Source organism: Diceros bicornis, chromosome 2, assembly GCF_020826845.1.
Source record: "Diceros bicornis minor isolate mBicDic1 chromosome 2, mDicBic1.mat.cur, whole genome shotgun sequence".
NCBI classification, from domain to species: Eukaryota; Metazoa; Chordata; class Mammalia; order Perissodactyla; family Rhinocerotidae; genus Diceros; species Diceros bicornis.
In genome coordinates, this window is record NC_080741.1 from 48,718,911 (window position 1) to 48,744,062 (window position 25,152).

At 44.5% G+C, this 25,152-nt stretch overlaps 1 protein-coding gene across 1 annotated transcript in view; it reads left to right on the plus strand.

Annotated features, from left to right (window-relative positions):
• The first annotated feature begins 6,440 nt into the window (after window positions 1-6,440).
• The window catches only part of PTPN23 (protein tyrosine phosphatase non-receptor type 23), a 32,510-nt gene continuing 13,798 nt past the window's right edge, over window positions 6,441-25,152 (plus strand). Inside the window, exons 1-2 of the mRNA XM_058557207.1 lie at window positions 6,441-6,574; window positions 17,238-17,312. Of these exons, the coding sequence (XP_058413190.1) occupies window positions 6,491-6,574; window positions 17,238-17,312 (159 nt within the window). The 5' untranslated portion in view covers window positions 6,441-6,490. The remainder of the gene's footprint in view (window positions 6,575-17,237; window positions 17,313-25,152) is intronic.

Sequence of the window (25,152 nt, forward strand, 5' to 3'; positions counted from 1 at the left end):
GGAGATATTACGGGACTATGTAATTACCCTGCTACTTTACTTCTCAAGTCCACTAATTTTAAGTCTATTGATGATTTTGCCTGAATTATTAATATGATGGTTGCTGAATAGTGGTTTTCTAATTTCATCCTTCCTTGTACATCTAGTAATTGGCTTTCTGCTGTAAAGAAGGGCTTTTCTCCTCCCCCAATTATTTATTTATACCTGTATAAATTCATGTATTCTTTTATTCAACGAGTTATAATCCCTTACTATCCTTATTTTATTTTGATGCCTAATTGCCCTAGATTTGGCAGGGGAAACCTCTTAGGCTGACTCCTGTGTTTTATGATGTCTTTTGTGCAACAGAATTTCCTAATTCAAATGAAGTTAATTTATTGATCTTCCTTCATGGCTGGTGCTTTTTATAGCTTAAGAAATCCTTCCTTCTTGGCTTTATAAAGATATTCTCCTATGTCCACTTTTAAAAGTTAGAATTTTGGTTATTAATATATCTGGAATTAACTTCTTATGTTAACTTTTTATTGAACTATAACGTATATACAAAAATGCTCAAAAGAGTACAGCTTGGTTTATTTACCTCTTACAGGAGTAAGTACCAAACAAACTCCCGTAACCAGCATTCTGTCAAGAGACAGAATTTTCACAGACTCCCACAAGCATCTCTTCCGTCCCCACTTCCAATCGCTGCTCTCCCCCGTCTCTCCTGACTTCAGACACTACTGGAAACATGGTGTGAAGTACGCTCTGTTATCAGTCAGGATTTTCCAGAGAAACAGAACCAACAGGAGATGAATAGATAGTTGATAGACAAATAGATAGTTGATAGGAATTGGCTCATGTGATTGTGAGGTTTGAAAGTGAAAAGTCTGTAGGGCAGCCCCGCCGGAAGCTGGAAACTCAGGCATGAGTTGATGTTGCAGTCTTGAGGCAGAATTCCCTTTTTTTTTTTGCTGAGGAAGATTTTCCCTGAGCTAACAGCTATTGTCAATCTTCCTCTTTTTTGTATGTGAGCCAATGTCACAGCACGGCCACTAACAGATGAGTAGTGTAGGTCCGCACCTGGGAACCGAACCCAGGCTGCCAAAGCAGAGCACGGCAAACTTAACCACTAGACCACTGGGGCTGGCCCAAGAAAATTTCTTTTTTCAAGGACACTAGTCATTGGATGAGGGCCCATCATAATCCAGTACAGCATCATCTTAATTTGATTACCTCTGCAAAGAGCCTATTTCCAAATAAGGTCACATTCACAGATACCCAGGGGTTAGGACTTCAACATACCTTTTTGGGGGATACAATTCAATCCATAACAGACTCCAACATAATTTTTTTATATGGATGACCAATTGACCTGCATCCTTTATTCAATAATCCCTCCTTTCCTCACTGGCCTGCAATGCTACCTCTGGAGTCCATTAAGTGGACATGGAAGTCTTCAGTCTGTTTCTGGGTTCTCTATTCAGCTCTGACGGCCTAATGTTATGTTCCTGAGCAAATACCCACACTATTCCAATTACTCACCTAACAGGTCTTCTCATTTTCTTTCTCTTCTTTAAGACTGTATAGACTCTTCTATGGCCTTTGATTTTCCACATAAATTTGAGAAACACCTTGTCAACTTCCACGCACACACAAAAGTGGGAGTTTGACAGGAATTGCACTGAGTCTATGGATCACCTCTCTTCTTCCAGTAAGCATTCCCTCCTCACCAACCCGATTAGGCTCTCTGCCCACTCTGGGTTTGCATTTTCCCCACCCCATTCTGTGGAGGTGATTCAGCCTAAGCACACCAAATCCCACCCCAATTCTTCCCCTGTGGTATATTCCTTTCTCAAGTCCTCCTCACATGTTCCCTGTGTGTGTCCATATATGCCAGACCTCACTCTGAAGACCCTGAAGGCAGAATCTGAGTGGTGCAGTTCTTCTGTCTCCACCCTCCCCTCTATAGGGCCCAGAACAGAGTCCTGGGAATCCACAATTCTTGATATGGGCCCTTCCTCCTAGTCACCACCTCCCCTCCACAGTTTATCAATACAGCAGCCAGCGTAACCCTTCAACTTAGGTCAGATCATATCCCTCCCCTGTTCCAAACGCTCTCATGGTTCCCCAGGTCATCCAAGGAAAAGCCCAAATCTTCAACACAGTTTTTGAGACCCTACCCCATCAGCAACCCCCCACCTCACCCCTACCCATTGCCTCTCTGACACCATCTCCTGCTATTCTCCACACTCATTCAGCCTCAGCCACTCTGGCCTCCTTGCTGTCCTTCAGGCATGTCAGGCACTGTCTTGGCTCAGGGCCTTTGCATTTCCTGTTCTCTCTTTCTAGAATACTTTTCCCCTAGCTATGCGCCTGGCTTGCTCCTTCACTTCCTTCAGATCTCTGCTCAAATAGTATTCCCTCAGTGAAGGCTTCCACGACCACCCAATATGAAAGATATAAAATTGCAAATGGCCCCCTCCTCATACTCCCATCCTCCTTTCTCTGCTTTTTCTTCTTACCGTAGCAGTTATTGTCATCTCATATACTGTATATTCTTTATTGTGTTAATCTATCTCCCCTAACTAGATTGTGACCTTATGAGGGCAGAGATCTTTGCCTGTTTTATTCAGCAGCGTGTAAAACAGTGCCTAGGACACAGTGAGTGTTGAATAAATATTTATTGAACAAATGAACTGGGAGGGAGGAGACCCACGCCTAGCCTGGACTCTTCCATTCACTTGCTGGGAGACTTGAGTGGTCCACTCCCCAATCCAGGCCTCAGTCTCCACATCGATAAAATGGGGGAGGACGTCTGTCTGCCTCTGAGGCCCTTCTAGGTCTGCCGAGTGTGATGGATGTGTGTCTGTATGTGTGTGTTGTCTTGAGAAAGGGGTGAACTGACCTGGCTGAATGGGGTGTTTGCTGTCCCCTTGTGAATGGGCCTACTCTTCCCCAGTCCTATTGAGTCTTATGCTTCCCCAAACTCCCAACTCTGCCCATCTCTGTGAAGAAATATGTGCACTAGGAGGGCACCCCAGAGACATCTTTTCTGCTGTCTCATCTCCACTGGCCCATCCCCAACCCATTGCCTCAGCATTGAGGCCTCCTCACAGGGCCTCTTGGTCTCTGATGCCTCTTATACCAATTGCCCTTCATGTCACTGTGACCCTGTGTTATGGGCTGAATTGTGTCCCCCCCACCAAATTCAAATGTTGAAGTACTAATCCCCAGTACCTCAGAAGGTATCTGAATTTGGAGATAGAGTCTTTAAAGAGATAATTAACATGAGGTCATGAGGGTGGGCCCTAATCCAATATGACTGGTGTCCTTAAAAGGAGATTAGGGGACAGACATGCATAGAGGGAAGACCATGTGAAGACACAGGTAGAAGACATCCATCTACAAACCAAGGAGCAAGAGCTCAGAAGAAACCAACCCTGCTGACACCTTGATCTCAGACTTGTGGCCTCCAGAATTGTGAGAAAATTAATTTCTGTTGTTTAAGCCACTCAGTCTGTGATACTTTGTTATGGCAGCCCTAGCGAATTAATACACCCTGGCACTCACAGGGTATGTCTGTTGTAGTTCAACTGCAGAAGCTTCATGTAGGGCCAAAGGGGTCCCTTTCTATAAAGAGGGCAAGTGAGGCTAGAGGAAGGAAAGACAGTAGGGCCAAAGGGGTTGCTCTGGTAAGCACATGTGGGAGGGACCCAGCTGCCTGGCTCCTTTGAATCCTGGAGCCTAGCCCCAGAGCTCCCATTTGCAACTGCAGTTCCACCCACCTGAGATGCCTGCCTCTACAGGTGCTGTCTTACAAGGCCCAACTTAGGGCTTCCTACTCCTCCCATCCCCTCCTGACTGTTCCAGCCCATACTGACCTGCAACTGCTTATCCTGATCCCTTGCTGGCCTCATGCTTGGGGCCTGAGCTGTGTCCTGTAGCCAAACTGCTTCCTGTGGCTGCCTCCCTCCTTAGTCCCACGTCCCGAATCTTGCTTCTTTCCTTGCTCAGTGATGCTATGCTAGAGTCTCCCACCCCCTAGCCTGCTCTGGTCCCAACTGCCGTGTCTACGCTAGCAACTCCCCTATGGCTCACCACTACCTCACCCTCAGAGAACCTCAGGATGGGCTCCTGCATTTAAATTACTATAAATTGTGTTGGGGCAATTTTCTTCCCTTCCTCATTGTTGGGATTTTTCAGAGCATGGGCCTTATCCTCAATTCCTCCACCTCTGACCAGGTGACCCCAGGATGGTCCTCCAGAAACAAGCTCTTTCAAAATGCTGGTAAATTTTTCTCTTTCCTTAAAAATAAATAAATAAATAAATAATCTGCAAGGTCTTGCATTTTCTTTTCTAAAATTTTTTTATTGTAGTAAAATATACCTAAGTTTACCATTTTAACCATTTTTAAGGGTACAGTTCAGTGGCATTAAGTACATTCACATTGTTGTGCAACCATTACCACCATCCATCTTCAGAACTTTTTCATCATCCCATACTGAAACTCTGTACCCATTAAACAATAACTCCCCATTCTCCCATCCCCCAGCCCCTGGTAAGCACCGTTCTACTTCAGTCTCTATGAATTTGACTACACTAGGTACCTCACATAAGTGGAATTATACAACATTTGTCCTTTTGTGTCTGGCTTATTTCACTTAGCATAATGTCTTCAAGGCTCATCCATGTTGTAGCATGTATCAGAATTTCCTTCCTTTTTTTTTTTTTGAGGAAGATTGGCCATGAGCTAACATCTGTTGCCAATCTTCCTCGTTTTTTCCTTTTTTCTCCCCAAAGCCCCGGCAGATAGTTGTATGTCATAGTCGTACATCCTTCTAGGTGCTCTATGTGGGACGCCACCTCAGCATGGCTTGATGAGCAGTGCCTAGGTCGGTGCCCAGGATCCGAACCAGCAAAACCTGGGCTGCCAAAGCAGAGCACGTACGAATTTAACCGCTACGCCATGGGGCTGCCCCAAGAAATTTCCTTCCTTTTTAGGGCTGAATAATAGTCCATTGTATGGCTATACCACATTCTGTTTATCTATTCATCCATTGATGGACATTTGGTTTGTTTCTACCTTTTGGCTATTGTGAATAATGCTGCTATGAACATTGGTGTACTCACATTTTCTTTTGCTCTCACTCCAACTGGCATGAAGGCAGGCCCTCGACTGAGTCTTGAAAAGTTCTGGAGTCTCACTGCAAAGGTGATCTAGACCCTACAGTGTAGGTGAAGCCTCTCTTCTGAGCCCAGGTCCTGCATCCTACAATCCCCTCCACATCTCCTGTTGAATGACTCAATGACATCTGTACCCAGCTTAACACAGACAGACCTCAACTTTTGCTCTTCCTCCCAAACCTGTTCCTTCCCCTGTTTTCTCATGTAAACAGCCCTGCAGCCACTCCGCTACACTAGATGGAAACTTGAAAACCATCTTTGACACTCTCATTCCCCTACATGCATTCACCCCAAGTTCTGACACCTTTTGTCTCCAAAACATTTCTCAAATCTGCCCACTTTTCACCTCCCTCTGCCCTAACATCCCCTGTCTCCTGGATGACTACAAAAGGATCCTCACTGATTTCCCTGCTTCCACTTTTCCCCTCACTATCTCCAACCTATTCTCCATCTTTTTCTAAAGATAGGTAATACATACACGATTTTAAAATTCCCGCTCTACAGGTCACCTCTCCAGAGGCAACAACTGTTCTCTGTTCCGTGGGCCCCTTCCAGACAGTATGGGCGAACCAGGTACTCACATGGCTGTACATCCTCACCCCCACTCCATCTACCCACATTGCTCTGGGCCTCCTTTTTTCGCTTTACACTCCATCTAGGCGTTCTTTCCCCACCATCACAAATGGATGCGTCCGTCTCTTAGGCAGTGAGTGCCTCGCCTTCCAGGTTGGACCGAGTGTGCCAATCTTCGACCAGTCACCCCTCTGTTCCAAAGCTCGGCACTTCGGGCGAAACCTCTTGCTCTCTCCTTAGCCTCGTCTCCCTCCCGGCCAGGCGCCCACCCTCCCAGGGCTCAGTTTTCAAGTCACGTCTACCGTAGACATGCCTCCGTCCTCCACTGAACTCGACACTGCTTGGGACTACAAGTTTATACGTGCTTTCTCTAACGCCCTTCTCGGGACAAGTGCGCCGCGGCCGGAGGCAGGCCCGGCCGGTCTATTTGGCCCGGAAGAAGTTCAGCTTGCGCCCAGCCCGGCAGCTAAGCAGAGGAAGACTATCACTCCCAGGAACCATCTCGCCCCGGGCTGGAGACTCGCCCTCCACGCGCTCCCTGCGGAGGAGACTTAGCATGCGCGTCGGAAGCCGAGCCTGTGCGAAAAGCTGCGCGGGCGGGGCAGGGACTGCATCTCCCAGCAGGCTGTGCGGGCATCTTTTCGGCCCCGCGTGATGGGTGACTTCCGGCGGGGAGGGGCGGGGCGCGCGGCTGAGCCAGCGGCTGGAGCAGCTAGGGAGAGGCCGGGTGGCCGGCGGGCGCCAGCCGCCATGGAGGCCGTACCCCGCATGCCCATGATCTGGCTGGACCTGAAAGAGGCCGGTGACTTCCACTTCCAGCCGGCGGTGAAAAAAGTGAGTGCGCCTCGCACCCCCTACCCCCTTCTCCCGCGTATCTCTGTCGTCTGCCAGCGCGTGACGCCCCCTGCGAGTCCATCATTTCTCCAGGCCCTGTCGCAGGGTCAGGTGAGGCCAGGATGGGCCTCCGCTGGCTTTGCTCAGCCTGGTCCACCCCTACCCGCCCCCCCGGGCGCCTGCACACCAACCTCTCCCTCCTTGCCCGCCCGGGGCTAGCACCGGCAGTCTCCTTGGAACTCGCTTTCCGACTTCTGCCCCGGGCCTTCCACGGTTCCCACCGAGGCACCACGCTTCCTCAGTGTGACGCTCTGGATTTAGTTCTGCTCCGCCCCTCCTCCACGCCAGGACAGCACCGCGGGGAGCGGGGGTGATCCTAACCGTCTGGGTTGAGCTACTGTGCCCGACCCTCTGTACGCTGTCAGTCCACGATCGGACTGAGATGGATGCTGAGGATGGCTCCCGATGTGTTTTAAGACAGGAGCCCCGGTGACCCGGGAATGTCTGACTTCTGCGGTTGGGGTCTCTTGACACTTGGTGCAGTTCTGTCTGGTCTCCTCAGAAGAAGAAACCAATTCGGGAGCCCCTTTGAATCAAAAGATACAGTTCCATACTGCTTTTCATGACTGCCTGCAGGGGATAAACATGTTGTAGCTCCCGGAGAGACCTTAGCAGTCGTTTTGTGGAACCTTCAGTTGGACGGAGGAGACAGGCTGGTTTGGCGTTGGCTGAGGCAAGGGACCTCTGTGGTGAGATCAGGGGTGGTTGGTACAAAGAGGGACCAGGTGTTTTGATTGGGCATCTGAGACATCTGCCTTGGGAGGGACCACCTGGTAGCATTGGTAGAGGATCAGAGTAGAAGTGAAAAAGAACAACCAGGAGTCTGTTGCCGGTTGACGTCATTGTGGTTTTAGCACAGCAGCTGCCAAAGTAAGTCCCAGATAATCTGGATGCTGCACCACTCAGCATGGTGCTTGAGAAAAGAAACAGGAGAAAGAAAATGGGTGTGGAAGTAGTTTCCCAAGAAGCTGTCTCCATTCCTCTCTTTACACTGCCGCTGCCTTAGTTCAGACACTAACAGTTTGTATTCCTTTGAGTCCATCATTTAACCTTTTTGGGCCTCTTTTTCCTCATTTGTAGACCAGGAAATTAGATTAATTGATCTAAAATTCCAGAATTTTTTTACCTCTTCCTCAGACTTTGGTCTCTTTTCCATCAGCCCTTTCGTAAAGTATGATTAGATGAATTTTTCTAGAACACAACAAAACTCCTTTGTTTTCTAGTTCAACTCTAACCCATTCAGAGTTGACCTACCCCGGTTCTTTCAGCATTTTTTGAGGGCCCAGTATGTGCTTGATCTATGTGCTTCTGATACAAGTAGCCCGGATTGTGTTCACAGTCAGCCACTTGCTTCCCTTGACATTCTCTGTATGTGTGTTCTTTTATGCCTTTGGTTGTGGAGTTCCTCCTACCCAGAAGAGCTCTCATCTTTGCCCTGAGGGATGGGGATGGGGCCATTCTTTAATCTCTCTATATTTGTTCTGTTCAGATTTCAAGGTCCAGTTTAAGCTCTGTCTCTTCCACAAGTCTTTTTTAATCCTTTCGTCTGACTTTATCTTTCCCTTCTCTGAATCCTGTACTCTTTTCATTCTTTTCCTGGTGACAGTTATGTGTACTATGTTTTAACTCTGCATTTCAATTGTAAGTGACCTGAGAGGCATTTCCATGTTCCTCACATCATAGCAGGGTCCCCTCTACATAGTTGGCACTCAGGAAAACGTTTTTCAAATGACTGAATTGACAGTTGAGAGGGAATTTAGAAATGGTAACTATAAATTTCTGGAAATCTAGTGGATAAAAATCTTAGCTCAGAAACTCCAAGGAGATATTTTTGTTTGAACTTAGCGTTTGATGCTCTGGTCACACCTAGACTACAAGGTATTATGTGAGCAGTGGCTTCCTTGGGAGCCCCTGGGCTTCCATGAGAGGAGTTGCTCAATAGCCATTTAGCCTGAGGTGATATCAGATGCTGAAAAAGCAATTCCTTTCCTGAATATCAGTTCTTTTTCTTTGTTTCCTCTTTTTTGGGATCAGGAAAGATATCACCGTTTATTTGATAGGTTAAGATTGTGGCATGAACCCACTGAAAAGGAATAGCAGTCTGTGGGTAGGCTGGGCTTAAAAATGGCCAACTCTCTCAGGGTACCATGGAACTCTCTTCCTACAGAGGAGACTGCAGAAGCCACTGCAGCCTGAGAACTCTTCCTGACCTGGGCTCCTCTCTTCAACCTTAGAGCCTCCACTCTGCCTTCTGCCACTGGTACCCTTGTCCTTCTACCCTTGCTTTGAGCTGTGGGAACCTTCACCAATGACTTGGTGCTAAGGGATAGAATTTAATTTAGGATAGTGGGGTAAAAATTGGTTCTCTTCAGGTCAACCTGTTGAGCACTATGCTTAGCCCTGATAGTACAGACGAATAAGAGATACTCCTTTTTTTTTTTTTTGGTGAGGAAGATTGGCCATGAGCTTAACATCCATTGCCAATCTTCCTCTTTTTGCTGAGGAAGACTGGCCCTGAGCTAACATCTGTGCCCATCTTTCTCTATTTTCTGTATGGGATGCCCCTACAGCATGGCTTGCTGAGCAGTGTGTAGGTCCGTGCCCGGGATCCGAACCCACGAACCCCAGACCCCTGAAGTGGAGCATGCAAACTTAACCACTACGCCACTGGGCCAGCCCCTCTTTTTTTTTTTTCATGGAATTAGTAGTATAAATAGAGGAAATTTAAAAATTAGATGGTGACATCAGTGGAAGAGTAGAAGTATGTGCAGTGTACAGAAGTACCAGCCTAAGGAGGGGCCATCAGGGAAGGCTTGCCAAAGAGATGGATTTTGAAGGATGAATAGGAGTTTTCCAGATAGATAAAGGATGTCTTTCTTTATGAGGCTGGGCTTTTGAAAAAAACTTTGGGGGCTGGCCCCGTGGCTTAGCTGTTAAGTGCGCGCGCTCTGCTACTGGCGTCCTGGGTTCAGATCCTGGGCACGCACCGACGCACCACTTGTCCAGCCGTGCTGAGGTGGTGTCCCACATACAGCAACTAGGAGGATGTGCAACTATGCCATACAGCTATCTACTGGGGCCTTGGGGAGAAAAAGGGAAAAAAAGGAGGAGGATTGGCAATAGATGTTAGCTCAGGGCCGGTCTTCCTCAGTAAAAAGAGGAGGATTGGCATGGATGTTAGCTCAGGGCTGATCTTTCTCAAAAAAAAAAAAAAGAAAAGAAAAAACCTTTAATAATGGTTAGTATTGGTTTTCACTCCTGATGGACACGCCTTCAATTATGGAATAATGTGAAATAAGAGTCAGGGGAAGAGCAAGGTGGTTTTGAACTGCAGTGCCAGGCTTTAGGTTGGGATACCTGGACCCACATAATTTTTTTTTTGGTGACAAAGATTAGCCCTGAGCTAATGTCTCTTGCCAATCCTCCTCTTTTTGCTGAAGAAGACTGGCCCTGGGCTAACATCCATGCCCATCTTCCTCTACTTTATATGTGGGACACCTGCCACAGCATGGCTTGATAAGTGGTGTGTAGGTCCGCACCCGGGATCCAAACCTGTGAACCCCGGGCCACCGGAGCAGAGTGTGCGAACTCAACCACTGCACCACCGGGCCAGCCCGCCACATAATTTTTTAGTGGGGAAATGCTGCTGGCCCTGCACCTTCTTTCATGTGTTTTAGAGCCCAGAGTGCTGACTCAGTGGAAACTGATGAAGGATGACTCTTGTGTTCTTCATCATGAGTGATTTGGCCAGACGTGTTAGTGTTTGAAATTCTTTCCTCTTCCAGTTCCAAACACCAGCCCTTAACCAACTGCAGTTGAGCTCAAGTCAAGCTCATTTGCACTGAGGTGTTGCATCTGTCCCTAATTCATTCATTGAACAAATAATTATTGAGTGACTATTATGTGCCAGCTGTGGGAATTCAGGGCTGTATGTGATGACAAAAATCCCTGCCTTCATGGAGTTTACCATCTAGTGATCCACATAGTAACCTCAGGGGCCAATGTACCATATGATAGCCAACCTGCCAACCAAGTGGCTTCTTGGCCTCTCCCTTCCTCCCACTCTGGTTGGATTGATTTCTCTAAATCTCCGCTTTCCCACTAGGTTCCTCCAGAGAAACTGCCTCCTGTTTAAGGCCTGCTGCCACTTTGCGCCTGCCTCTCTAACTTCAACTCCGCCAGGCCTCTCCTACAGCCTCTTTTTCTTCCACATCCGGTCATTGTCCTTGTTCCGGTCCTTGCTGGAAATCTTTTCCTCCTGTTCATCACCCGGGTTGAACCATACCTCTTCAGGGCCCCTTTAGCTGCCTGGCATGTGTACCACCCTCCTCCAGATTCAGACAGGTCGTATAGCTCCTGTCACTCAGTTGACCTGCACCACAGAGTGCACACTCTTGTTGCTTCTTGCTGTTTATCTTATTCACATGTAGATAGAGCCTGATTTTCAGTTTTGTGGAATTTTTCCCCCCCTTCCAGATTTCCCATGGGACAGCTGACTCTCTTGAAAAGCTTGCCCCACACACAGAAAGGGAAGTGAGACGACCAGAGGCCTAAAAGGGCCCTGGCTTCTCAGCAGTGAGGAGCACAGGACGTTGCCAGTTACCTATGGTGGTGACCTGTCTTATCTCTTGTTACAGATTTAGAGTCACTGAGCCAGTCTGCCTGAGCCTGTCTGCACACTTGTGTTTTACACAGAATGGCTCTAGGCACAGATGACCTGGATGGTCAAGTTCATTCTTCTGTAACTTGAAACTCATACACCAGAGTCGTATATCCATTTCGCACCAAATTCTTTCCTTTACTTGGGAAGTAATAAATATTTGTGTGTAAAGAGTGTGTAACAAGTGTTGGTTGAATGACCTAGTCTAGTTCTAGCACCTTCCAGGAGATGTAACTTGAGTCATCCTCACTGGTGTTGTTCAGACAGGTCGAGGGGCCATTCAAAGGAGATGTGGGAGAGAGGCCTTGAGTGTTATGTAGGGTTAGACTAGGCGAGGATGAAGGTCCGCTCTCATCCCTGGGGCTCTTGGCCTGTTACTTGGTCTTAGGCTTGCTGACACCGAGGGACTAAAGATTTCCCTTGGCAATAATACTTCTTTCTCTGAATAAAATTAATCTCATTTGAAATTCAGTGGCAGAGCATATATTGTATTAATTAACAATACTGTATGTGGGACTCAATTTTGTGTGTGTTTCTGTGGAACCACTTAAGGAATGCCGCATATTTGAGTCAACCCTGCAAGTGGAGAAAAAAGAAATATAATGTGTGTGGTGAAAAAGTTAATTCTAATACATGTGATGCCTTTTATTGCCCTTTTTTGGGGAGTTATTGCTTTAACTAGACCCATGAAATTTTAAGATGTTATATCAAATTAAGAGCAAAAGCTAAACACCTCAGCCCAGAGGAAAAAAAAAGAAAGCCTACACAGAAGAATGAGAACATGTGGGTACAAGAGAAAGTGACACAAAAGAATATCCCTGTGTCAGGGGTCCAGAAATGTGGCTTAGAGTTCTAGCACTACCAGTGCTCATCTCTGGTTCCCGTTTTTCTAATCTGCAGAAGAATGGCAGGACCCAGGATGGGTGTTTCCAGTGATCTCATCTACTTAGAAAATTCGGTGCCGTTTATTGCTGAGGAAAAGAGCAGAGTACCATCATGGAAATAGCCTAGACGTTGGAATCAGACAGACCCTGGTGTGGGTCCCACCTCTTCCACTTAATGGCTGGGTGACCTTCAGCTGCTGCAAATGATGACATCACTAATCTGGTCCTCACTTTTCTCACCTGTAACCTGGAACTAATACCTCATAAGCTTGTGAGAACCAAGAGTTAATGCATGTGAGTCCCTAGTACAGGTCTTGGTGTATTGTAAACAATATCTTCAGCTTAGCATCCTCTTTCTCTGTTTAGGAATAGCTTAAGTCCTTATGACAGCTCTGTGAGTTAGACATAGCAGGTACTATTAACCCTATTTTACAGATGAAAAAAACCAAGCCCAGATCTTATAGCAACCCAGGGGCACAGCCAAGACTCAATACTCTGTCTTAGTAAGTCTCTCTGGAAATGGCCTTTCCATTCTCTTTCATTGTTTTTCCCTTGTAACTCCTTCCTTTCCTGTTTTTCAGTGGCTCTAATGACATGCAGTTAACATAGACCTGTCCATATGTCTTATTGTTCCCTCAAAAAAGGATCCCCAACTGCTCCAAAGCCTCGGTGGGCTCCAGAGGTTCTCTGGCACTCCCAACCCCAACCAGCTGTTAGTTGTGTAGGTCTACTTGGGTCCTGTCAGTGCCTTCTAGTTTCTTACTCTTGATCTGTGGTGCCAAGGTCCAGGCTCTACCTGCTGCTGGGCCTTCCTTCTCAGGCTCTGTCAGGAGCCTCAGATTCTGAGCAGACTTTGTTATGAGCTCTGCAGAGTTTTGGACCATAGAGAGACTGTGAGAGGGTTGCTGTCCTTTACTCTAGAACTTTCAGCCAGCCTCTTTCCTCTGTTTAGTAGGGGAGTGATCAGCAGTCCATAGAGGATTTTGTCAGAGTTTAAAAAATAACCTGGCTGCTCCACTGACTATGTGGCCAGAGATTTATTTTCTCTTCCTGTTTTTTAGAGTTATTTGTGAGAACCATATTTAAAAAAGAGAAATGGATTGATCTGATATGTGGTTAAGAAATGGACTCTGGAGCCCAAGCGCCTGGGTTTCAGTTATTGCCCCATCAGTTACTAGTGCTGTGACCTTGGCAAATGCACTGACCTCTTTGCCTCAGTTTCCTCATCTGTAAAATGGTGATAATAGTATCTCCCTCTTTGGGTCATTGCTCAGCACTGTGCCTCGCCTGTGGTAGGAGCTCAGTAAGTGTTTGCTGCTGTAGATCTTGGAGGAAGAATGAGACACAGGTAGAAGGTGACCTCTAGGGACAGTTTTCTGGGGGTGGGGGCAGCATCTCTCCACTTCACCCTTGTGTGAACAGCAGGGACAAATGTTCTTAGTGATATCAGGTGAAGCCTTGTTTCTAGGACTCTCAGATACCCCTCTAATCCCTTTGGCCTCTATCCCATGGGGCCTTGAGGCTCCACTTTTACTCCTTTTCTCTAGCCTCAGAGTGGGCAAACTAAAATATTTTATTAAAAGCAGATTAATCAAAGAACATGTTCCCTTTTTTTTTTTTTTTTTTTTTTTGGTGAGGAGATCAGCCCTGTGCTAACATCTGCCAATCCTCCTCTTTTTTTGCTGAGGAAGACTGGCCCTAGGCTAACATCCGTGCCCATCTTCCTCCACTTTATATGGGATGCCGCCACAGCATGGCTTTACAAGTGGTGCGTTGTTGCACACCCGGGATCCGAACCGGCGAACTCCGGGCCGCCACAGCGGAGCACCGGCACTTAACCACTTGTGCCACCGGGCCAGCCCCCCATGTTCCCATTTATTTTTTATTTTTTTAAACATTTTTTGGAATGTTACAGGATATACTATATATATTTTTTTAATTTTATTTATTTTTTTCCCCCAAAGCCCCAGTAGATAGTTGTATGTCATAGCTGCACATCCTTCTAGTTGCTGTATGTGGGACGCGGCCTCAGCATGGCTTGAGAAGCGGTGCGTCGGTGCGTGCCCGGGATCCTAACCTGGGCCGCCAGCAGCAGAGTGCACGCACTTAACCGCTAAGCCACGGGGCCGGCCCACATGTTCCCATTTAGATAGTCAAGTTTTACCTTACAGCTCAGGCCACATTTTATATTTGTGGTTTTTGGAGGGACTGAGGGGGAGTGGGGCTGGATCAGAGTGAGGATCTTAACCAGGAGCCTCAAAGTGTCTGTGAACCCCCTAAAATTGTTGGCAAATTTGTGGGTTTATGCATAAATGCATAATTGAATATTTCTAGGGAGATTTCTTTAATGGCTTTTATATTCTCAAAGGACCCACAAAAGGCTAAGAACCTCTGACACAGGGGGACATGTTTTTCAGGTGCCATTTAGCTCTTCAGCAACTCTTAAAACATTACAAAGTTCAGACATACAGAAAAGTTGAAAGAAGAATGCAGTGCTCACCCAAATTCTCTCTACCTAGTCCCCCCCGCCCCCGCCAAAGCCCCAGCAGATAGTTGTGTGTCATAGCTGCACATCCTTCTAGTTGCTGTATGTAGGACGCGGCCCCAGCATGGCTGGAGAAGCGGTGCGCCGGTGCGCGCCCGGGACCCAAACCCGGGCTGCCAGCAGTGGAGCGTGCGCACTCAACCGCTAAGCCACGGGGCCGGCCCTCTCTACCTAGTTTTGATAGTTAACGTTTCACCATATTTGTGTGTTCTCTCTATATATACATATATGTACACATACATATGTGTGTGCGTATACATAGCTCATGAACCTTTAAGTTGTACACATCTCAGTACATCCTAAGAGTAAGGACATTCTCCTACATAACCACAATATTAGCATCACACCCAAGAAAACTCACAAAAATTTTCTGCTATAATTTATATTTAAATTTCACCAGTTGTGCCCAAAACATTTTTTATGACTTTTTCCCCCCAAACTCTGATCCAATCAGTGTTCCTATATTCTATTTAGTTGTTCTATTTCTTTAATCTCTTTTAATCTAGAATCGTCTCCTGCTTCCCCCCTCCCCCACCCAATGACATTGATTTTTCCAAGACTGGGTTAATTGTTGGGTGAAATGTTCCATCTTCTGAATTTTTCTGAGTGTCTCATTTTACTGTTATTCAATTTGTTTGTCCATCCTCTGCATTTCCTGTAAAGGCAACCATTTGCTGGGTATCCAGCACATCTAATGAGGCCCCTACCATTCCTGACGCACTCATTATTTGAGATTGGGATGGGGTCACTGGCATGACCCTAATGTGGGGCACACAGTCTGATGGAGGAACGTTCAGAATGTGAGGAGAGCAGCAGCTAACATTCAAGGAAGTGACATTTCAGATGACTCTTAGTAGAGACGGTGGGGACAAGCATTGAGACCTGAGAACAGTAATTCCAAAGTACTGTTGGCTGGGTGTGTCCCTCGGAGGTGCCAGAGGACAATCTTTGAAGGCTGTTGGGAGCCTCGTAAAGGGCCGTGAACTCTGTGCCGAGATTAGATTTGGTCCTGGAGGCTTTGGGGAGCCACTGTTGCACATTCTTTTCAGATTACAGTTTTTGTCTTTAGATTACAACTCGTTTCCCATAATCTCACTATCCTGAGAAAAGCATGTTTTGATTTATTTTTTCCCCCAGAGGTGTGTGCTTTCAGAAGGATTTAAAGTTAGGAGTGACATCAGAGTTTTGTTAGAAAGACAATTCTGGCCACTAGGTAAGGGATGGATTTGAAGGGCTGGATTTGTCCAAGCCATAGGTGGTAGGGGGATAGAAAAGAGAGCTCAGGGACACATGGGACTTTCACAAGCTGAAACCAACAGAAGAGGGGTCAGGGTCAGAGGTTTGGGAACATGGCTGGATGGTGCTGAAATAAGCTCAGTGGTAGCCTCTCTTCTGCCTGTCCCTCCCCTTCCTTTCCCTCCCAGGGCAGCTAGGAGCTATCGTGCAGCCTTCTAGGTTTCCATATGACTAATTCCTTAGCCATGTGTCATAGACACTGGGAAGGGACCCCAGAAAAGGTGAGTGGGCCACAGACATGGTGTGAGTGTGCTGCTTGACAGAGCAAGCCACATCTTCTCAGCCTTGACAGCCTTCTTCCATCTCTACGTCACATACCGTGGTTACGGTCTTAAGGAACCTTGTGAGTTGGGCTTCAGTGCCCTTAGTGTTTGTGAAATGAGTGGATCTGGCCCCTTAAATTGCTAACCCAGACACCAGGCAGCAGGTACTGCAACAGGGGTAGTTCCAACTGCCTTAGTCTGTTACTCTTAGGTGAAAAGAGGGCCCTTTGGTCCCCACTGTGCCTCCAGGCTGGTAAGTGTGCTCAGTGTCCAAGACAGTCAGCTCTTGAGGTGGTGAGAGCTGTTGTGGGCAAGCATGCCAGTTTCCTCTCTGATGTGGGCAGTGACCTTCCCTTCTCCCATCTGGGTCATTCCTGTCACACATCCGCAGGCCTTTCCTCACATATGAGGACACTGCAGATCACTTATTTCTGTGGTGCCCTTTCCCAGCCAGGAGGGCAGGCTGGTGAAGAAGGCTTTGCACACCCTCTCTTGTTTGGTGCGTCTTCCTACATTTGCTGTCAGGTTAGAATTATGGTTGTGACGCTAGAACACAGCAGGGTCTGCTCTGTGAGGGAGGCTTGAATTTGTGGTCCGTTTTGGGATGCTCAGTAGGATCCCATTTCAGCCAGCGAAGTTCCCTGGCTTCCTGAGCTGGCAGAGTCCTGGACTTCATAGAGAGGGCTGAAGCATGATGAGGACCAGCCAAGGTGTTCATGAAGGGTCATCCGGTCTTATTTCCCATTTTGCTCAAAGGAGGAGGCTCCCCTGGTCAGCATCTTGGTGCTGCCCCATTTATGCTGGTAGAGGTACCGATGGTCCAGGAGATGAACTCATGGTTGTGGGCCTGGACTTGATCCTAAGCCCTGACTGGTGATTGCCGAGGACTCAGAGGGCAGGAGTGGGAGCAGAGGAGTCTTCTGTATCCTTGGTTTACATTCTTCTCTCTCTCTAGTTTGTCCTGAAGAATTACGGAGAGAACCCAGAAGCCTACAATGAGGAATTGAAGAAGTTGGAGTTGCTCAGACAGGTAGGAGGATGGTATTTTTATGCAGATGTGAACGGGATTGGTTTGATAGGGAAGTCAAGAAACCACCTGGAACTGTGTTCTTATTTTAATTTAGAATCTTTTCCTCTGTAAAAGCAGCAAAATTAATGATAGGAAAATTTGAAAATACTGAAGAACAAGAAAAAAAAACAAAAACAAAAAAGAAAAACCAATCTTAAAAATCCTTTTCACAATTTTTTGTATATATATTTTAAATTTTTATTCATATATAATATATATAGTATGTAAAACCACAGTAGGATCATATGTCACCTATACTGCTTATGTAGCCTGCTTTTTCCATTTAACACATTGTAGATGTTTCTGTATCAGTGAACATACAACAGTATTTTTAATGGCCTGCAATTATTATGCTGCACTGTAATTTAATCAGTCTCATCTTGGAGAATGTTCGGTTATTTCAGTTTTTCACGGTTGTAAATGTAACCCATGTCTGTGCATACTTGGGTATTTATAGGATAGTTTCTGTAGGAGTTAGTGGGTGAACAGGAGCACCTGTTTCAGTTTACAGCCCCCAACAGGGTGTGCACCTGCTCCTGCTGTTACTTTTCAATTCTGGCAGTCTGACAGGTGAAAAGGGTATTTAATTTTAATTTTCAGTTATTTGGTCAATAGTAAGGTTTCACAATTGTTAAGGTGTTTGTTATGTGTCTTCTTTTAGGAATTGTCTGTTAATGTCCTTTGTTTTTTTTATTAGGGTATTATACCTTTTTTCTTATTAATTTATAAGACTCATTCATACATTAATGATATTCCTCCTTTGTCTTATATGATGCAAATATTTTTATCAGTTCACTGTTTTTGTTTACTGTGTTTTTATTTTTAATTTTTTGGTGAGGACGATTCACTCTGAGCTAACATCTGTTGCCAATCTTCCTCTTTTATTTGCTTGAGGCAGATTAGCCCTGAGCTAACATCTGCGCCAGTCTTCCTCTATTTTGTACGTGGGTCACTGCCATGCGTGGCTGACAAGTGGTGTAGGTCCGTGCCCAGGATCTGAACCAGCAAAGCCAGGCCGCCGAAGCGGAGTGTGCCAAACTTAACCACTACATCACGGGGCTGTACCCTGTTTATTGTGTTATTAATGCAGACTTTTCAGATTTTACTTTTCAGATATATTTCAAAAATATAAATGTTTAAATGTTTATAGGGCCAGCCCCATGGCTTAGTGGTTAAGTGCGCGCACTCCGCTGCCGGCAGCCCAGGTTCGGATCCCGGGCGCGCACCGATGCACTGCTTCTCCAGCCGTGCTGAGGCCACGTCCCACATACAGCAACTAGAAGGATGTGCAGCTATGACACACAACTATCTACTGGGGCTTTGGGGGAAAAAATAAATAAATAAAATTAAAAAAAAAAAAAAAAGGGCCGGCGCCATGGCTTAGCGGTTAAGTGCGCACGCTCCGCTGCTGGCGGCCCGGGTTCGGATCCTGGGCGCGCATTGACGCACTGCTTCTCCGGCCATGCTGACGCTGCATCCCACATACAGCAACTAGGAGGATGTGCAGCTATGACGTACAACTATCTACTGGGGCTTTGGGGGGAAAAATAAATAAATAAATAAAATTATAAAAAAAATAAATAAATAAATAAAATAAATGTTTATAAATCGGGTCCATCTCATCAATGCTTTGATATGCACTGAGAAAGCCTTCATCACCCAAACAAGGTGCAGTCACTGATGTTCCTTCTCTGGTATTTGTGTGGTTCTTGTTTTAACTTCAAACTTTATATGGCACTTAAAGTATATGATATGTGAAGGAAGGCTCAAACTTGAACTTTTTCTGCATGGTTTTTCTGCTGTTTTGAAGTACTCTTATGCTGAATTCTTATATATACTTTACATCTGTTCAGAATTTCCTGCTCTCTTCCACCATCTATCTGCCTCTGCCAGGCCCACGATATTTTAAATATTGTATCTGTTATACATTTTACTGTCTGATAAGACTAATCCCTGATAATAAATTTCTTTTTCAAGTTTTCCATGGCTATTCTCACATGAATGTTTCTCAAATGAACTTAGAATCTTTTTGCTAAGTTCTGCAAAATAGTGTTGGGAATTGTATGAGCTCATAAAATTTACAGATTGATTAGATAAGAGTCAACATCTTTACAAGGTTGCTTTCCTCTGCATTTCTTCAGATTTTTTTTCAGGCTTCTCAGTAAAGTTACATACAATTTTCTTCATGTAGGTTTTACACATATCTTGTTAAATTTATTTCTGTATTTTTGTTGTTGTTGCTGTTATTAGTGTCCTTCTGCCCCCATTATATTTTCCACCTGTTACAGTTGGTGTAGAGAAAAGCAATTGAGCGATTTATTTTGTTAATGCTCTTCTTTTTGATAGTATTTCAGCTCATTTTCTTGGGTTTTCCAAGTACACAGTTCATATCATGTACACATAATGATTTTGCCTCCTTCTTTCCAACAGTTGTTTTCTTGCAGTTGGCAGGCATTTCTGGAACAATGTTAATGATTGTGAGACTGTCTGTCTTTGGCTTGCTTCTGGTGTCTGAGTAGTCAGCACTGAGCACAGTGCTGGCTGTTGTGCTGGTTTGAGGCGACCTGTTCCTGCGTTTACAGTGCTCAGTGGTGGTGGGCATCACAGTCCTCTTAGCAGCTCTCATCTCGGGGCAGGAGTGTCAGCACAGTCACTTCCCTTGTATTCTGATGAATTAACAGATCATAAAATCTGTAGAAAACTTGGAAAATAAGAGAAATATAAAGAATAAAATAGCCATGTCCTGAGACAGCCTTTGTGATCTTGTACACATTCTTTTTATTTAAAAAGCCAGAAGTTAAAAAAACATTGCCAAAGCATTAGTAGACTAAATCATTTTAATTGATAAAAGATTTGCTTAAATTTTATTATAACGGTGTTTTCAACCTCTCTTTCTTTCTTTTTTTTTTTTTGGTGAGGAAGATCAGCCCTGAGCTAACATCCGATGCCAATCCTCCTCTTCTTTTTTTTTTTTTTTTTTGCTGAGGAAGATTGGCCCTGAGCTAATATCCATGCCCATCTTCCTCCACTTTATATGGGACGCCATCACAGCATGGCTTGACAAGCGGTGCATTGGTGCATGCCAAGGACCTGAACCCACAAACCCTGGGCCACCAAAGTGGAGTGCGTGCACTTAACTGCTTGTGCCACCGGCCCGGCCCCTCAACCTTTCTTAACTTGTGTCCCTTAGCAATAAACAATGACCAATAACCAGATGTCATTTCTGTGTTTAATGTTATGCAGTTTTTCCATTTTTTTAAATAAAAATTACATAATGTTGAATAATTTCGACCTCAACTCTTCCTTTGCCCCAAGTTGAGGGCAAAGCTTGGTCCCCAAGAAAGAGAACTAAGAGGAGCTGTTTGTCGATCCTCTTTATATACTGGAGTTCCAGTCATGCATTATTTATTCCATAACCAAACATTTATTGAACCCTGTCTTAACCTTAGGTACTCTTCTAGGCACTGTGGATTCAGCAGTGAACAAAGTTCCTGTGGACTAGTGTGGAATTCTAAATAAGATTCTTTGAGCAGAAAGGCGCTGGTGTGGCACCATTGGCATTAGGCTGAGTCTCCAGTGGCAGAGAAGAGGTCTGGGGAGCCAAATCCTGAAAAAAAGATGCCCAGTGAATGAGTGGCTTCACGTGGGATCCAGAGAGTGTGACGCTGGAGTGGTGGTTTCGTTTGGCAGTCTTTTGAGTGAGGCCTTTATTCTTTCATTTCCACGTGGCTCATCAGATGCCTCCCTCAGCCTCCTCAGGTGGTATGGTCCTTCCCCAGTCATCTGTGCCATGGTCAGCATAGGAATAACAGGTATGCAAACTAGATTTGGTGTAGGCTCACTTCTCAAGCAAGAAGCTATTCTACTGCCTACAGCGTTGTGAAAGAGTTGGAAACAGTGTTATCAAGGCCAAGTGCCAATTTGCTTATTTCACTTGGGAAAAATTTGGCCCTGAGTTTGAACAGTGGAAGGCTCCAATTAAGGGAGCAGCACATGAGTCCATTGCGGATCCTCTGGATAGGTATAATATCCATACATTTCTGGATTTGATTGAAGTTACTAGTCCGTGCTGGTACTAATTTCTGAATAGCTGACATAGAAAATGTCAGTAGCCTAGTTGAAAATGTATCCAAAATTAACAGGTCAGTTGTGTACTAAAAACAGTCACCAATACTGCTGGTTTATTGCAAGGATGGCTGCATTGGTGTATGGTCGGTGATAGACAAGAAAATACTTAACACTTAATATTCTACTGTATGGATATACCACATTTTTGTTTATCCATTTATCTGTTGATGGACACTTGGGTTGCCTCCACCTTTTGCCTATTGTGAATAATGCCACTGTGGGTGTACATGAGTTGTATATGTAATGCCCATGGGTGTAGAGATATCTCTTTGAGATCCTGCTTTCTTTTGAGTATTTCTTTTTTTTCTTTTGAGTACCCAGAAGTGGAATTGCTGGTTCATATGGTAGTTCTATTTTTAATTTTTTGAGGAACCACCATACTGTTTTCCACAGCAGCTGTACTATTTTACATCCCCGCCAACAGCGCACAAGGGTTCCAATTTCTTCACATCTTTGCTAGCACTTGTTATTTTCTGTCTTTTTGATAGTAGCCATCCTAATGAATGTGAGGTGGTATCTCATTGTAGTTTTGATTTTGCATTTCCCTAATGATCAGTGTTGAGTATCTTTTCATGTGCTTATTGGTCTTTTGTATGTCTCCTTTGGAGAAATGTCTATGTAAGTCTTTTGTCCATGTTTGAATCGAGTTGTTGTTGTTAAGTGGTAGGAGTTCTTTATATATTCTGGATATTAACCTCTTATCAGATACACGATTTGCCGATTTTCTCCCATTCCGTAAGTTGCCCTTTCATTCTGTTGATTGTGTCTTTTGATGCTCAGAAGTTTTCAATTTTGATGTAGTCCACTTTAGCTGTTTTTTCTTTTGTTATTTGTGCTTTTGGAGTCATATCCAAGAAATCATCCCCAAATCCGTTGTCACGAAGATTTTCCCCTTTGTTTCTTCGAAGAGTTTTATAGTTTTAGCTCGTCTTTGATCCATTTTGAGTTTATTTTTCGAAATGGTATAAGGTAAGGGTATAAGTTCATTCCTTTGCATGTGGATATTTAGTTTTCCCGGCATCATTTGTTAAAGACTATTCCCTCATTGAATAGTCATGGCACCCTTGTCAAAAATCATTTGACCATATGTATTAGTTTGCTACAGCTCCCATAGCAAAGTACCTCAGATTGGTGGCTTAAACAACAGAAATTTATTTTGTCACAGTTCTAGAGGATCGAAGTCCAAGGTCAAGGTGTTGGCAGGGTTGATTTCTTCTAAGGCCTCTCTCTTCAGCTTGCAGGTGGCCATCTTCTACCTGTATCTTCACGTGGTTGTCCCTCTGTGCATGTCTGTGTCCTAATCTCCTCTTGTTATAAGGACAACAATCATATTGGATTAGGGCCCACCTGTATGACCTCATTTTATTTTAATTACCTCTTTAAGGCTCTGTCTCCAAATAAAGTCACATTCTGTGATACTGGCTGTTAGGGCTTCAACATGTGAATTGGGGTGGAGGACACAATACAGCCCATAACACCATATATGTGAGGATTTATTTCTGGGCTCTCCTATTCCATTGATCTATATGTCTGTCTTTATGTCAGTATCACACTGTTTGGATTATTGTAGCTTTGTAATAAGTTTTTAAATCAGGAATAGTGAGATATCCAATTTTATTCTTTTTCAAGACTGTTTTGGCTATTTGGGGCCCCTTGAGATTCCATATGAATTTCAGTGTGGATTTTTCTATTTCTGCAAAAATGTGCTGTTTGTGATTTTGATATGGATTGCATTGAATCCCTAAAAAGTAAAATCCAAAAAAGTAGATCACTTTGGGGAAGTTTGCCACCTTGACAATGTTAAGTCTTCTAATACATGGATACAGGATGTCTTTCCATTTGTTTATGTCTTTAATTTCTTTTGGCAAAGTTTTATAGTTTTCGGTATACAGATCTTTCACCTTCTTGGTTATGTTTATTTTTAAGTAATTTATTCTATTTTTGTGTGTGCGTGAGGAAGATTAGCCCTGAGCTAACACCTGTCACCAATCTTCCTCTTTTTGCTGAGGAAGACTGGCCCTGGGTTAACATCTGTGCCCATCTTCCTCCACTTTATATGGGACACTGCCACAGCATGGCTTGATAAGCAGTGTGTTGGTGCGCGCTTGGGATCCGAACCCCGGGCCGCCGCAGCAGAGTGTGCGCACTTAACCGCTGCACCACTGGGCCGGCCCCATGTAATTTATTCTTTTTGATGCTATTGTAAATGGACTTGTTCTTTTTTTTTTTTTTTTTTTGCTGAGGAAGATTCGCTCTGAACTAACATCCACTGCCAATCCTCCTGTTTTTGTATGTGAGCTGCCACCACAGCATGACCATTGACAGTCAGATGGTGTAAGTCTGCGCCTGGGAACTGTACTCAGGCCACTGAAGCAGAGCACACTGAACTTAACCACTAGGCCACCGACGCTGGTCCTGGAATTGTTCTTTTAATTTCCTTTTCTGATTGTTCATTGTGATTGTATAGAATCAACTGATTTTTGTGTACAGATTTTGTATCCCACAACTTTGCTGAATTCATTATTAGTTTCACTGATTTTATTTTGGAATCTTTATGGTTTACTGTGTATAAGACCATGTCTGTGAACAGAGATAATTTTGCTTCTTCCTTTCCAATTTGGATGCCTTTTATTTCTTTTTCTTTTTTTTTTTTGTGAGCAAGATTGTCCCTGAGCTAATGTCTGTGCCAGTCTTCCTCTATTTTGTATGTGGGATGCTGCCACAGCATGGCTTGATGAGTGGTGTGTAGGTCCGCGCCTGGGATCTGAATGCGCAAACCCTGGGCTACTGAAGCGGAGCATGTGAACTTAACCACTCCGCCACCAGGCCGGCCCCATATTTCTTTTTCTTACCTGATTGCTCCAGCTGGGATTTCCAGTACTATGGTAATAGAAGTGGTGAAAGTGGGCGTCCTTGTCTTGCTCCTGGTCTTAGAGGGAAAAGCTTTTCAGTCTTTTACCAATTTAGTATGATGTTAGCTGAGGGCTTTTGATATGTAGCCTTTGTTATGTTGAAGTAGAGGAACTTACCTGAGTTTTAAAGAAGGTGACACTTTCTTAAGAGAAGAAAATTGTCAAAAAGGTGAATTATCTCACCACTGTGTTTTAAAGTAGTTAAAGACAACTTTTTATACTTGAATAACACTAGAAGGTTTAAATAAAAATTTTATTTATGATTTCAAAGTATAGGAGATTATATCTTTCCCCTAAAACAGGGATAATTAATTGGTATCTTTATATATGCAAAAGAGATATTCTTTAAAAACTACTTTATATAAATTGAATTTTTTAAAAAATATTTTAGTCTCTTAAGTAGAAAACAGAAAGTAGAGTCACACACCATTGTTACAATAATATTAGCTTTTATAATTGCCATGTATATACCTTTACTGAGATCTTAGTTTCTTAAAGTGGCTTCAAGTTACTATCAAGTGTCCTTTCCTTTCAATCTAAAGGACTTCTTTTAGCATTTCTTGCAGGGAAGATCTGGTGGTGATGAATTCCCTCAGCTTTTGTTTACCTGGGGATGTCTTAATTTCTCCTCAGTTTTGAAGGGCAGTTTTGCTGAATATAGGATTTTGGTTAACAGTTTTTTCTTTGAGCACTTTGAATATATGAACCTACTGCCTTCTGGTCTCCAAAGTTGGTGATGAGAAATCTGCTGATAATTTCAT